This window comes from Leptinotarsa decemlineata, unplaced genomic scaffold (assembly GCF_025532065.1).
Source record: "Leptinotarsa decemlineata unplaced genomic scaffold, Ldec_3_MD MMD2_tig00026330_RagTag_RagTag, whole genome shotgun sequence".
In the NCBI taxonomy this organism is placed as follows: domain Eukaryota; kingdom Metazoa; phylum Arthropoda; class Insecta; order Coleoptera; family Chrysomelidae; genus Leptinotarsa; species Leptinotarsa decemlineata.
In genome coordinates this window covers 6492843-6509314 of record NW_027412690.1, presented here as the reverse complement: position 1 = coordinate 6509314, position 16472 = coordinate 6492843, and the positions used below count along the sequence as shown (strand labels likewise).

The window sequence follows — 16472 nt, the reverse complement described above, 5'->3', positions numbered from 1 at the left end:
CAAAACTGAATGTTTCGATCGAAGAAATGTCTCCACTTCCAAAATAATCCAGTCATTTAAGCTTAAATTAGGTAAGAATCTCGGAATTCGAGATACCCAGCTGTAAGTCTGTAAATACTTGTATATTGACACCCTGAAAGTTGCCTCAAAACCTACATATGGTAGGGTGTGAGCAACTATTAAATTTCAAGGTCAAAGGTCACAAAAATCGGTTTTTGGCGCTTTTTTTGGAAATATCTCATTTCCTATGGGTTTTTTGCTATTTGTATTTATTATCAATATTGTAGAATACAAAATTTTCTACAAATTTTTATACGGTGAACCGTTTTCGAGATAGAGGGCGGAGAGCGCGCGGTCACAGCATCACTTCAGGTCTACCGGTGCCTCCGGTCGAAAACGCGCCATATATAGTAGATGAACTATCGATAAATCAATGATTATAAATATTTGTCAATTTTTATTAACTATTATATTATATTTTATCATTTTCTTCATGCATTAAATCTATATATATTCATATTGTATGGAGCAGAGAAGATACTTTTTCTATTATTTTTGATAAATACATGAATTATTTACAAAGGCATTACAGTTCCAAAATAATTGTTGTATTTGACGGATATTCAGACTACAGTAAGAACGTAAAAGCTATGGATCAGCAGAGAAGACCTGCTGCACTTTCAAAAACGTATGAAGTTTGTTTCGATGAAACAATGGTTGTACCAGTTACTCAAGAAAAATTGTTATCAAATCGAAATAACAAAGATAAGTTCATTAATATGTTAATTGAAAAATTACAAGCTGCAAATATTATTACTAAACAAGCCAGAGATGATGCGGATGTTCTTATTGTTGAAACTGCAATTGAAGAATCAAAGTCTAAAAAAACTGCAGTTATAATAGGACAAGATATTGATTTACTTGTCATTTTAATTGGGCGTACACTGTCTTACGAACAAGACATTTTCTTTAAAAAAGTTAGGAAAGGTAATGTAAAAACGGAGATATACTCGACTAAATGTTTTGATAATTATCCTCATTCTAAAAAACATATTTTATTTCTGCACGCATTAAGTGGCTGTGACACAACTTTTGCGCTTTTTAAAAAGGGAAAAAAATCATTTTTAAAAGTTTTTGAGAAACTGACAAATTTGGATGAACTAGCTGCAGCATTTGAGGAAGAAAATTGTTCGGCCCAGAGATTATTAGAGAGTGGAACTCAAACCTTATTGGCAGTCTATAATGCTCCGAAATCTGTGAAAAGTCTCGATCATCTTCGTTATATGCATTACGTCAAGTCTACAAAACTTAATAAACCTGTGCAGCTTTCAAATATTCCACCAACAAGTGCAGCTGCTCATCAACATTTCAACCGTGTATATTATCAAGTTCAAACTTGGTTAGGACATGATTTGGAACCCCAGGTGTGGGGTTGGGCAATGCGAAACGATTTTCTGGAGCCTATCATGACAATTTTACCACCTGCTCCAGAAGATTTGCTAAATACAATTTTCTGCAACTGCAAGAGTGGTTGTGGTTCGCGATGCGGATGCAGGAAAGCGGGCTTGCAATGCTCTTTAGCTTGTGGCCAATGTAATGGGCAAGCTTGTCTCAATGCTCTACCATATCAGAGCGACATTAACGAAGATGGAACCTTTGACCCCGAAATCATGGAAGAACTTGAGACAAATGTCGTTGAAGACGATAATGAAGACCAGTTTGAAATTTACCAGCAGCCAGAAGACGACGATGAAGAGGAAGAAGATGATTAAAATTATAAATTGTAGTTTTTGTACCCTTTACTCCATTTCTTTACTCTCAATAAAAATAAATGTATTCAATGATATTTTTTAATAAAAAGATTAATTCATAATTTATTTGTTTTTTTTCATCATGTAAGAAGTTATAAATATTAATTAGGTTAAAATTCAAATATAATTCCTATATTTTCATTAACAATTCTGCAATTACATGGGCAGGTAAGTGTTGTTAAATAAATTAATAGTGAATAAAAAGTGGATAAGTTAGGAAAAAAATGATAAAATATAATATAATAGTTAATAAAAATTGACAAATATTTATAATCATTGATTTATCGATAGTTCATCAACTATATATGGCGCGTTTTCGACCGGAGGCACCGGTTGACCTGAAGTGATGCTGTGACCGCGTGCTCTCCGCCCTCTATCTCGAAAACGGTTCACCGTATAAAAATTTTTTTCAAACAAAATTTGTAGAGAATTTTGTATTCTACAATATTGATAATAAATACAAATAGCAAAAAACCCATAGGAAATGAGATATTTCCAAAAAAAGCGCAAAAAACCGATTTTTGTGACCTTTGACCTTGAAATTTAATAGTTGCTTACACCCTACCATATGTAGGTTTTGAGACAACTTTTAGAGTGTCAATATACAAGTATTTACAGACTTACAGCTGGGTATCTCGAATTCCGATGTGAACTTACTATAATGACTGGACTAAAACCACCCAAAAAGAGAAATGGATCTGAATTTAGATCTAATTCAAAAGTGCAGTAGCCCCTACAAAAATGAAATTGAAGTATGTCACGAGCTGAAATTGGCTAAAGAGAAGGTCAAAGAGCTCCAGATGAAAATACGGCCTTTATCTGAAGAGATGAAAGTGACCGAGACACCGATAAGAAAAGAAGGCTGTCGTTTCAAAAACAGATCCAAATCTAGCAATCTTAAACCAAACTGGAACTCTGCTCAGAGTGACATCATCATTGAAATCGAACCTGAAGATTGGTTTTGCTCGGTTTGTGAGGAAAATTCAATCGAGGACATGGTGCAGTGCATGCTTTGTGATAAATTGGTTCACGAAAGTTGTGTCGGCTCAAAGGCAAACATCAAGAAGTTTGTTTGCTCAAATCGTATCTAGTTATTAATAAAATACAGTCCAAGAGAAACACTTTGTATCTAAAAAGTATAGAAAATACTGCATTGAATAAAAGTTTCTTCAAAAGTTTCTTGCCATTTCATTGTTTCATTCACTTCATTTTCAACTTTATTCAAGGTAGTACGATTTAGAAAGTTGGAGGTACGATTTGGGCAACTGGTTTCCTAAATAATAATAATAATAATACATTTATTATTTACCAATACATAAAGTAATACAAAATAACTTTACAAAACAAAAGTATTAAATGCAGGTAAATAAAAGGAGAACAGTTAGACTCTGCAGCCAGTTCTTCCACAGTCCCCTTGAGAAGCCAATAAATACATATATACGATAAAAAAAGTAAACTATACATTTTCGAACTCTAATCAAATATTTTGTTAACCAACTATGGTTGTTGAGAAGGATTTCATAAAACATAATCAACAGTTACAGGCAACAAACTATTGTTGACTAAATAGAAATCGTTTATACCTAAATTTAAATGCATCATAAGACAACGAAAAGTTAGATACATCCAGAACATCGCCGAAAGTCGCTATATTATAAGAGAAAGACCGTTTGAATACTTCTTTTTTATGCTTGGGTATAGTTAGCATGTTCCTCCGTCGCAAGTTCAAATGATGCACAACAGTCCTAAATCTAACTTTTTGATATAGGTATTGGGGGATTTTATTTTTCAAAATTTTGTAAAAAAAAACATACCATATGATGCTTTCGACGGTTGAACATAATTAGCCACCCAGCATCCTTTAATTTATGTGAAATACGCATAGGACGCCGTATTCCATATATCATTCTCATACAAGAATGTTGAACCTTTTGTACTCTTCTTATATCAGAACTATCGATACAAGGTCCATGAACTACGTCACACTGATTGAAATGGGAGAGAACCATTCTATCACACAACTTGTTTTTCAATTTGTAGTTCAGAAAATGTCTTTGACTGTGAATAAGTTTCAATGACAAATATGAATTTTTTAATTTTTGGGTAATATGGTGTTTGAATCGTAACTTATTATCCATAATCAGCCCAAGATCCTTACAATAATCAGCAACTTCAATCTTATCTCCTCCTACCCTCATTGTCATTATATTCTTTGCTGAGATCACTTCCTGATCAGTACAAAATAAGAGTACAACAGATTTAGTTGAGTTGATTTTTAATGAATGACTATTTGTGAGGGTCAGTAATTGATTTAGGTCAGAATTGATGCCGTCCGTAGCTTCCACTATATCACAAAATTAGAAAGAAAGATATAAGCTGTGTGTCATCTACATAAAAATGGTATTTACAGTTTGTCAGGTGTAGAGAGAAGTTGCTAGTGTAAATGGTGTATAATAATGGTCGTAAATGAGGTTTTGGTTTCTTTTGATGTTAGTTCCTTATTTCCTAGCGTCCCAATTCCGCAGACCTTGCAATACCTCAGGGAATTACTAGAGAAAAATAATTTCAATAATAACGAAATCGATGAATTCGTTTCTCATACTAATTTGTGTATGAAACAAAATCGGTTCCAGGTAGGAAGTTGCTTTTATGAACATCAGGAAGGAACGGCCATGGAAAACCCCTTGTCCCCCTACCTGGCAAACCTGTTCATGAGCAGATTCAAAATGGAAACCAAAGAAAAGTCGAAGTATTTTCCTAGGATTTGGCTAAGGTATGTGAATGATATTTTCGCGATATTCGATACCAAAAAATCGAATATTGACGACTTTGTTTCCATTTTAAATAATAGATATCCATCAATGAAATTCACGTATGAGTTAGAAAATAAGGGACAAACAACTACCATTTCTTGACGTTTTGGTAATGAGGAGCCAATATGGAGGGTTAGAATACGATATATTTAGAAAAGAAACAAGCACGTACTGGTATATTCCTGACAGTTCACATCACTGTGGACAGCACAAACGTGCTGGGTTGAATTTTTTGGTGCATCGTCTTTTGACTTTCCCTCTAACACATGATAGGTTCGCAAAAAAAAGACGTACAATACAGGAAATAACAGCCACTAACGGTTTCTCGAGGGGTATTGTAGATGATATAATAAGGAAGAAGAAGTTTAGGTTAAGAATGAACAAAATCTCGACTTTCAGAAAGGACAAAGACCAAGATAAATACATCTCAGTTCCATACTACAAATATACGAGGAACTTTGGAAGATTTTCAAGGAACTAGTTATCTACTAGATCTATTGAAGTAAGATATAAGGAACACATAGCACACTTAAAATATGGAAGACCTGAAAAATCAGCAGTCGTCTATCATATTTTGCAACAAAACCATTCCATAGACTTCAGTTCATTAAGATTAGTTAGACAAGTTAACAACAACAGGCAACTAGATGCATATGAGACTGTAGAAATAAGTGAACACAATAATATTATGAATAACGATGACAGACCTATAGCAAAGAGCATACTATATAGCTTGTTAAAATAAAATAAAATAATGTTGTTGGGTTTACTGATTACTACATAAGAACACATTGCAAAAATAAATTTGGATAGGCAATATTGTGAAATTAATTTGTATATAGCTGAAAATTGTTTTATATAAACATATATTGTAAAATAATAGATAAAGCAAAATCGTAAAATTAATTTAGGTTGGTATACCTGTATGGTTGGTTCGCCTGGATGGTTTACCTGAATGGGTTACCTATATAGCATAAATAGGGTACAGGAATAAACGAATTACTAATAGCTCAAAAAAAGATAGTGAGAACAATGTGTTTCAAGAATATAATGAATCATATAGGGAGCTGTTCACCGATTTGGATATTCCAACCATTATTTCACTATATATATTCAACTGTGTTGTTTATGTTAAAACTCATCTCGACAAATTTGAATCAAGAGATAATCTTCGGCTCGCCACAGGATACACGTTAAGATCTAATTATAATTTTATTGTTCCCCACTATAAATTGACGAAAACAGCAAACGGCCCTCTAATTATGCCCATCAAGTTATTCAACAAACTACCTATCTCTCTTAAACATATATCAAACCTGCGTTCCTTAAAAAAAAATGTTAAAAAACTGTTACGTGACAATACATTTTTTCCCTCAATGAATAATTCCGGGCTGATTTGGAAATATTAATCACTTGATTGCAACAGTTTCGACTGTACTATTTTCAATTGTCATATTTTCCTGATTCCCATTCTTGATGCTTATTTATGCTGTACAAAGAACCTACCTGCATATTTCAAGATTCTCGGTTCAGTAGCTTAAGCTGTACGTTAATATAAGGGTGTAAGTCAATCAATATGTACCCGCTATTCCCCGCTGTTTTACCCGCGTTACCGCGTTAGCATTTGAATCCGTTGAACTATTCAGGCATGAAAAAAAAAAAACCTAAATACATACATTACATTCCTCCATCCTCACAAATTTTACTAATTTATAATATTAGTAGGAGTATGATTAGCAGGATTACCAATGTATTTCATTCTTATCCTTCCAGTTTCTTTTTATTGATGCTATTCAATATTGTATGAGTGGGTACATATTGATTGACTGACACTCTTATATTAACGTACAGCTGAAGCTATTGAACCTAGACTCTTGAAATATGCAGGTAGGTTCTTTGTATAGCGTAAATAAGCATTAAGAAAGAGAATCAGGAATTACCACCCCCAAGGTAAAAAAATAGGGGTCCAAAGATTGCAGTTTTGAAGTTGGAAACCCGAAGTTTTGGGTGACAAACCAAATTCAACCCTGGCGAAGCCGCGGGAATCTTCATATATTCTCACCTTAGATATTCCAATTTCTAAAAATGTCAAAATGAACAAAATCCGAGTATGAGAAAAATTATAACATAATATAATAATCAGTTTTATGTTTATTTTTTTTTCCATATGGTTATAGTCTGTTAGAAATTGTTCTTATATTTCAACTTTTAACCACTTTCTTCCGAATATTTTAGTCCCGTCTTCACTTTTTCTTCCTTGTAGGTTCTGATCTTCACTGTAGAACCATTCTTCACAGAATAATCATAAATATGAGTTTACATCAAGTAGTTTTCAGCATTGTAGACAACGCATTTTGCATTCATCATTCGAAACGTGAAAGTTATGATGTGATATCCCTGTTTTTACTTCCCGTCCATGGCATTCGGCCTCCATTATTCAATCAAGAAACTTGAGATCTATTCTGAGGTACTTCGTTTATCTCCATGGCATGTTCCTCATAAATTTTATTAATCCCAACCAGTTGCATAAATGTAAAGCATAATAAAACAGAGGAAAAATGAACATTAGTATGTTGTCCTCAATTTAAATCAAGGTTAGGACAGCACCAAAGTCGACTTCTTCAACATTCAATTAGAGTACTGGACGAAAAATGTCTGAAAGAAGACATTTTTGTTTGTTTCGATATTAAATATTAAGTGTATGTATTGCCTCTGTGCTATATTTAGCAAAATTTACATCGCATTGATAGAAAGGATGTGAAAAATTACATTATATTTATAGGATGGCCCCAATTGGAAGGCGTGAAGGTTAATAAAAGTACTCGTCAGACAACCGAATAATTAAACAGTATTTTAGCATTCACGTAATTGGATGGGGTAGAAATTGAGGTGAGAATTTGAAAGTGTCGTAATTTTAATAACATAATTTTTGGATGGAGGAATTGAACTGTAAGAATACTCGAAGAATTTGATCTCTGTTAATATTTTCATTTCTTTGTGATAATAATAATAATGATAATAGCGTTTATTGTCCAACAGTTTTCCATTTATAGAACAAAAATTAACAATCATACAAATTATAGGACGCACTATTTTATTCAGATACAAAAGAAAATGAATGTCATATGAAACAAAAAAAAAAGATGTACTATAAATAATTAATTTCTCATCCATGACTCACAAATGTGCACGAGATAATAATAAATTGGTTTGAGCTCTTTTACACAAAAAAGTGGTACCAAAGTAGAACTAAATTTGAATAGACTTCATATGAAATTTCGATAATTATCAATACAGAATGGTCAAAAAAGAAGAATATAAATGAAATTTAATGAACCATCTCAAGGGATTTTTTTCCAAATAGACCCCCCATTTTTATGATTTAATCATATCAAGCAATAATAATAAGGGTTACCCTCATTTCTTAAATAAGGATTTCCCTTATTTTTAATGCTCAATACGATTAAATCATGAAAATGGGGAGAATTAAAAGTAAGGGTAACCCTTATATAAACCCTTACATAAAAATGAGGGTAACACTTATTTTCAATACGTATTGAGCATTGAAAATAGGAGTAACCCTTATTTTAATGCTTAATACGATTAAATCATAAAAATGGGGGGGGGGGGTTCCATTTGAAAAAAGTCATATCAGACGGTCTATTAAATTTCATTTTTATTCTTCTTTTTTTGACCACCCTACATTATTATTCATTGAAATTTCATATAAAGTCTATTCAATTTAGTTTTCATCTACACAGAATTCAATCAAAACATAATGATAAAGGTTTCCTTATAGAAAAAATTTATAATTATTTTAGGGTCTGTAGTGTTTCTCCTTTTTCTAGTAGTCTGTAATCTTATGAAAATATTTGGATATTTCGTCATCAAAATTTTGCATACAAAAAGCTCAGCTTCAATAAAGGAACACTGATGTGAGTATCGATAAACTTAGGAATACCTAGTCCTATTCTGGTAATCACCTTTAATCAGGGAAAATGATTTTCAACATAAGTTATATTGAGCTACTATTTGAAGATTACAAAACTATTCGAGAGATATTTGCAAACGAAGCTTCATCTCGGGCCTATCGGATGATAGATATTACTTCAGTACCAAAACTCAGGTAATAAGGAGGCGCATTTTTATCTTTCCGAGAATTTATTTTGGAATAGTGAAACATCTGGAAATGAAGGTGGGATTAGTAAGAGATACTGACACGCTGAAAAGGATTTTAACACCGAGGCAATTAAGGAAAGTTCCGAAATGAAGTGAAAGTTAGTAAAAAAAATCAAAATTTGAATGAAACACTAATTCAAAAATGTAAAACCGTTTCAGGTCTTGGGTATTTTTGATATTCCCATCGAAGTCGAATATTTTCATTTGAAATTATAATATGAACTTTTGGAACAACATTTTACCTGATACCTTCTAAATTCTGAATAATCTAAATTATGATTCGATGTTAGAACTTGAAGATAGCTGGGTCGTGCGGAGAGAAAAATGTGTCCGTGTTGTAAATAATCGGGATGGAATTTTTTTCCTGTTATGGATGGATGATTTGATATTGGGCTACTGTATATTTGCCTCCGAACAACAAATAGATTTGAAAATATTCACAATAGACATCAGATACTTATGATGCACTGTTTGGAACCTTTGGTGTAGTAATGAATATTACTGGAGTTCTTTCCCAACACCAAATCGTTATTTTTAACATTTCGACACGTGTTTCGATCACCAAGTGATCATTTTCAACTTTTGGAGAGTCCAAAAGACAAAGTCGAGAATTCGGAAAAGACTGGAATTTAAGAAATTGAATGTAAGGACTGCGATGCAAAATATTAAGGACAGACGAAAAGATTTATTAAAGTAAGATATAAGGAACACATAGCACACTTAAAATATGGAAGACCTGAAAAATCAGCAGTCGCTCATCATATTTTGCAACAAAACCATTCCATAGACTTCAGCATACTATATAGCTTGTTGAAATCATTTTATTGGGTTTACTGGTTACTACATAAGGACACATTATAAAAATAAATTTAGGTAGGCAATATTGTGAAATTTATTTTTCATATAGCTGAAAATTGTTTTATATATAGCTATAACATTCAAACACTACATAAGGACATATTGTAAAACAATAGATAAGGAAAATTGTAAAATTAATTTAGATGTGGTATACCTGTATGTGTGGTATACCTGTATGGTTTACCTGTATAGCATAAATAACGTTAGCTTAGGGAAGTTTCCAGTTAAATCTTCCTCTTGAAGATGATCACTTGGTGATCGAAACACGTGTCGAGGTGTTAAAAATAACGATTTGGTGTTGGGAAAAAACTCCAGTATTATTCAGACATGAAACATCCTATTTTGCTTGAGCGAATACAAGATTGAATCCAAATGAGGTATCAATGAAATTTTCACAAAAAACAAAAGAAGAATACGGTTGAAATTGAAAATCAGATAGCTGCAAAATATTTTTTTGGAAGAAGTCTCTAAAATAGCTTTTCTGTTGAATGTTTGGAAATTTATTATTTGAGAAGGTGTTAACAAATTTGAAATCTTCGGAGGAACAAACAAAATGAAAAGGGTTGAAGTTTCGAACTGAATTATCAAAAATACTGAAAACTATCTGATCAAAATATTCAGTGGAATTAGTTAAAACAAAAATAAACGAAAAAAAATGAGCATACATGAATAGCAAAAAATTGTAAGGATGTTGATTTGGGAAGAAAACAATTCATCATGACCTGAAATGGAATCAATAATGTATTGAATAATGAAGTGAAACGTCAATTATAAACAAACAATAAAAGAGTGAAATTGGAAGGAAATATAGTAATTAAGAAAAATAAGGATTTTATTTTCAAAGTTCAAGGCATTCATTTTCCTTGTATTATTGAAAAACTTATAAATAAGTTTTTCAGTTTTATTTTTCACCAGATAATATCAGCTTTTTCAACCCTATCAGTTCTATTTGACCTTTGCAACACCCGTTCTTGAATTTTCAGGCTTCCAGAATGACAACTCTTATTCTCAAATAAATATGATATGTGTCGAAAATGAAAAAAATTAATGTAGTCCTATCCTGATGGAATTTGATCTATTGTTAAATTGAAGTGAAATTTACGAGATGGAAATTTTAACTCAAAGTGTTATAATTCCCTTTTAATCCAAAATATTTTTGAATACTAACTGTCAGCTTGAACAACGTATTGAAAAGGCATACCCCAAATTCTCATGAAAATACCAAATTACAGGAATAACATTGAAACTCAGTTGAAAAAATATTCAAATAAATGACAACGCTCCACTTTTCGTAACACCAATCACTCCGCGAATCACGAGCCATTAGAGAACAAAAGAGGAACTACTAAATTAATTTAAATTTTAAACTAACCTGCAACAATGAGAACGGCAATAAAGTTAGCAATCATGTTGACGGTCGCAAATCACACTGTATAATCCCAACCGGCCTGAATGCGGTCTCCCAGTGGACTATTATATTGGCAATCTTCCCTTCATATACCACGCCAACTATGAGAGACGATCTTCAACGCCTACCTCTTCAAACAAATGACAAATAATAATTGCCATCCAAAGAAAAAATCAGCTATCCTTTACTGGATACACTACCTGGTTGGTTGATTGGGTAATGACTTATCGGTCACGTACAGTATGATGTTAATGTCAACCGGTTTAACTTACTTCCTTTAGTTAATTTTCACAGTATCAAATATTCAATATGATCTAAAAATGATATTTTTAAATATTTATACATGTTTTCCAACAACGAGAAAAAGTTGAAGAAGCAAATCAATGAAAACTCTGCGTTCCATAAATACTTACTTTCATTTCACATTATACATCCTTTGAATATTGGTTCACTATAAAATGAACAGTTCTTTAATTATGTTTTTGGATTAATACGTCATATTTTCTCCAACTACATATTCATGATATGCATATTTATTCAAATTTTTAAATTTTTCACAAAATTACTTCTGATTTCTATTCCGCCTCACCTTGGATTTAAAAATAAACATCAACAAGTGGCTTCTGAATTATTTGATTGAGGAACGGTCAAATTACTATGCAAGCTCTCAAATAGCTGGTACTTTAGCTTCAAATCAGTCGATTCTCTGTCTCGCTGCATTAACCATCTAACAAGGGACAAAACTAGATAGGAACTGCAAATGCATCTGTTTCAGTAACATTAATAAAAATTAATTGGCGCTCCGGGTCGACTTCATTGATGCCAGTGGCCATTTGCTTTTTCAGCTGCAAGAAAACCCGGAAAAACCTGCAGCACCACATCATCTGAATATCTTGATCTACCATTGTCCTCTTTCATAAAACAAAATGACAAAATGTAGGGTGTCTCCAGAGGCTCCAATAAATTCAATACATCGCCAGAACACTTAGTGACACGACTATCGTCAAACTTAAACCAGTCCGTTTCGTCTTTGACCAAGGCGTAATAATGACCAGAACCACAGTGAAAATTACTGCATGCAGTCGGTCGGTCAGTTCGACGTGGTTGCTTTGTTCACTCACTTGAATTGACTGCCGTGTTGGTCGGTGGTTCAAGCCCCAGTCTGAACTATCGATTTTCACTTGCTATCGTCCAACCCGTGTTAGGAATCACACGTTGAAAGGTAAGACCTCCCCGTTAAGGTATCGAATGTTAAATCTGAAGTTTTCATGGATATGACTATGCTGAACTGGTTTTTCCGGGTATTTGATCCGTGTATATGATATTATTTCTAATTTCACCGACGTTTCTACAAAATCTCATTTGTAATTATCTAGGTGTGCTGTTACGTGTTCAGAAGTTAGTTGACCCTGCTTGACTCACTTCTTACTGAGTTCTTCTTCTTCTCAGTTGACCTCATCTCCCCGTTAAGGTATCGAATGTTAAATCTGAAGTTTTCACGGATATGACTATGCTGAACTGGTTTTTCCGGGTATTTGATCCGTGTATGTGATATTATCTCTAATTTCACCGACGTTTCGACAAAATCTCCTTTGTCATTATCTAGGTGTGCTGTTAGGTGTTCAGAAGTTAGTTAACCCTGCTCGACTCACTTCTTACTGAGTTCTTCTTCTTCTTAGTTGACCTCATCTCCCCGTTAAGGTATCGAATGTTAAATCTCAAGTTTTCACGGATATGACTATGCTGAACTGGTTTTTCCGGGTATGTGATCCGTGTATGTGATATTATCTCTAATTTTACCGACGTTTCGACAAAATCTCCTTTGTCATTATCTAGGTGTGCTGTTAGGTGTTCAGAAGTTAGTTAACCCTGCTCGACTCACTTCTTACTGAGTTCTTCTTCTTCTTAGTTGACCTTATCTCCCCGTTAAGGTATCGAATGTTAAATCTGAAGTTTTCATGGATATGACTATGCTGAACTGGTTTTTCCGGGTATTTGATCCGTGTTTGTGATATTATCTCTAATTTCACCGACGTTTCGACAAAATCTCCTTTGTCATTATCTAAGTGTGCTGTTACGTGTTCAGAAGTTAGTTGAACCTGCTCGACTCACTTCTTACTGAGTTCTTCTTCTTCTTAGTTGACCTCATCTCCTCGTTAAGGTATCGAATGTTAAATCTGAAATTTTCACGGATATGACTATGCTGAACTGATTTTTTCGGGTATTTGATCCGTGTATGTAATATTATCTCTAATTTATATATATTATTTTTTTATGCGGATTCATATTCCATATTTTATCAATTAATATTTTTCATCTCCAATCTTCACTTGTGTATTGTATTGTATTTAGTTATTTTTTTGTTCACATCAAAATCTTCAGATGATGTGGTGTTGCAAGTTTTTCCGGGTTTTCCTGCAGCTGAAAAAACAAATGCGCCACTGGAATCAATGAAGTCGCTCCGGAGCGCCAATTAATTTTTATTGTTGTTGTTTTATAATTTCACAAATGAAATTGAATATTTTGTTAGTTTCACCCCATAAAATTCATTGAATTTTGACGATGAACAATGAAAAAATTTTGAATGAAATACCGAAATGGTAGTATCACTGGTTATGCTATTAAAAAATATAGGAGGGTAGCGTTGGAAAAGAAGGGAACATTCGGGAATGCATTTCATCAAAACGTCTTCTTCGAAATTGTTAGTCACAACTCAAGTTTTTGGTTGGAAACCATTCTGTATTCATAAAAAGTTCTCATCCTAACATAAAGGATTTCAAGGAATCATCTCCTCAAATCGATGACATTACTTGAGGAACAAATATGGAAGGATATAACCAATATGCAAAAAAAAAACTAATCAATACAGTTTATTTTATGATTTTCACTATAAAAGGGTTTTAAAAAAACCGCGACACGTGTTTCGCTATACAATAGCTTCCCCAAGCTTTTTGTAAAACCCTTTTATAGCGAAAAATCATACAATAAACTGTATTGATTAGTTTTTTAATATGGATTTTCATCAAGTAATGGCCAGTTCTATTCAATCAATATGTAATATATAAAAGAAGGCTGTGAAAAATCGAATGTTACTCAAATAAAAGTAAGAAATTCTACATATTGATCTGTTTAAAAAAAACTGTTTAAAATCTGTTCAAACAGTTTTTTTTAAACAGATCAATATGTAGAATTAGTTTTATTACTCAGTTACATTACAAAAAACTATATTTTAAATTGAACGAGGTATATTTTTAGGAGAGATTGATTTTTGAGAAATAAAGGTTTTTGGCTTTCTACTTCTCCATCTTTATATACAATCACACACACAGGAATCTTGTTTAAATTGAAAGGGGTATATTTTTAGGGTAGAATAATTTTTGGAAAAGGAAAGCTTTCTGTTTTTTCACCTCGATGCGCGAAACGCACAGGAGATTGCATATCTTATTGCGGATCTAGAAATGATTTCGAATTGGGGTGAAAGTAATCAGGTTCATTCAATGTCACCAAACCCAGATATCGGTTTTCTCCAAGAAGATAATGTCTCCGAAACGGATATAATAATGTCAGGTCAGACAAATCCGCTTTCTACTTCGATAAGTTTGTTGGGAGTCAAAATGGACACCAATATGTCTTGGTATAATCATGTCGCTGGCATTGCAAAATCTGCTTCTCAAAAACTTGGAACACAGTTGCGAACCAGAAAACTGTACACACCTCAGCAACTTTTGATGCTTCACGAAGCTCAGATCAAACCTTCTTTGATATTGTTCTCATGTATGGAGCTCTGCCCCCAAACATACCCTGAAGTTGCTGGATTCCATTCAGGAAAGATTCATTCCTCTGAATGGAGACGCGAACATCAAATACAATCTGGGACATTGCCTGGGACATTGAAGAAAGGTTGGAGATTTGTCCCTCTTCTATAGATACTTTCACGGGAAGTGTTCAAGTGACTTGGTACATTTGGTTCCGCCAAGAGCTGTACATATCAGAATTACGCGACGAACTGTGACTGCTCATCGTTTTGAGGTTCAACTCAGTACACCTCGAACTTCACTGCGTAGGAACTCTTTCATTTAGAGAACTGCGTGTATGTGGAATGAACTTCCTGAGAACGTTTTTCCAAATGACTTGAATCTCCAGCTACTTTCGCACAGGCACCACTTTGCGAGAGCCTTAAGGATTTTCCTGTAGTGCTTGTGTTTTGTCCTTGAAAAAAGCACGAACTATCAGGTATAGATGTCATGTTTTTGAAGGTTCATCAGTATAGTAATTTATTCAGTCTGAGTTGAATACTTTGTTAGTATTCAATATTTCTGAGCTTGAATACAATTTGACTGAACGTTTTGAAAACTCAAAATTCATTGTGAATGAACTAGCCGCTCTCTTGATTTCAATGGAACTGCAGAAATGCAATACCATTTTCGAAGAAAGAAATTTCATCTCCTCCAAAACTTCGTCACCAACTTGGTTGAGGAAACGCCAAAAAGAGTATCACATTTCTGATGCTACTGATAACTTGATCAACTAGGTCAGTTCAATATGTGATAAATAGTGAAATCATGTCTCGTAATTCCTCCCATTATGATTGTGTTACGGATTAAATGAAAGTACGCCGTTATCAATTATTTGTTTAGGAATAATATTGGCATAATGTAATCGATGGTTACAAATGATATCCAGTTCCTCCCGCCCAGACATGACTCATTTGAACGTGATTACGTTATTTGAAGTGCCATGTTCTGAATTTCCGAGTAGATGAACATTATATTATTTTACAAACATTCCATTAGTTATCTGAAAATACCCTATTAGTCTACTTCACGAGTGACATTTCGCAAAATTTTAAATTCGTTCTCACCGAAAATTATGGCTGATTCGTAATTTCACGATTTGAGTTATGATGCGCTGATGAGTATTTCAAAAGTTATAAATATTCAAAAGTTTGTTCGTTTTAATGTCATGTGCTTTTGTAGCTATATTGTCGAAATATGGTCGCAAGTATACCGCATTATACCTCGATATCAATCCAGGCATTTTTACTAAAACTGGAATTAATTCTGTTTGTTCGGGATATTCACATGGTTCATATTGTCTGAACTGACACATCTGGTACTAATGGAAGGGCCATTTCAGATGGAGTGAACTGTCTTAGTCCAATCATTTAAGGTTTTATCTGCGTTAAAAATCCTACTGAGCTGAATTCTGGTATACACCTTCATTATAACGTGTTAATGAAGATGTGAAAAATCGACATTGATATCGTTCCGGCTAAAAAAGTTATAAGGGTCAAATGTCACTAAAATCAGTTTTTCGGGAATATCTCGCGACCTATAGCTCGGAGGTCAATGAAGGTCATTATGAAAATTATTCCTCATACAATTATCTACAAAAAATGTGATT

At 33.4% G+C, this 16472-nt stretch overlaps 1 protein-coding gene across 1 annotated transcript in view; it reads right to left on the bottom strand.

Moving 5' to 3' along the window:
• Window positions 1-11200, bottom strand: part of LOC111507085 (putative carbonic anhydrase 3) — a 38685-nt gene extending 27485 nt beyond the window's left edge. Inside the window, exon 1 of the mRNA XM_074182820.1 lies at window positions 11034-11200. Within this exon, the coding sequence (XP_074038921.1) occupies window positions 11034-11070 (37 nt within the window). The 5' untranslated portion in view covers window positions 11071-11200. The remainder of the gene's footprint in view (window positions 1-11033) is intronic.
• Between the last annotated feature and the right edge of the window lie 5272 nt (window positions 11201-16472).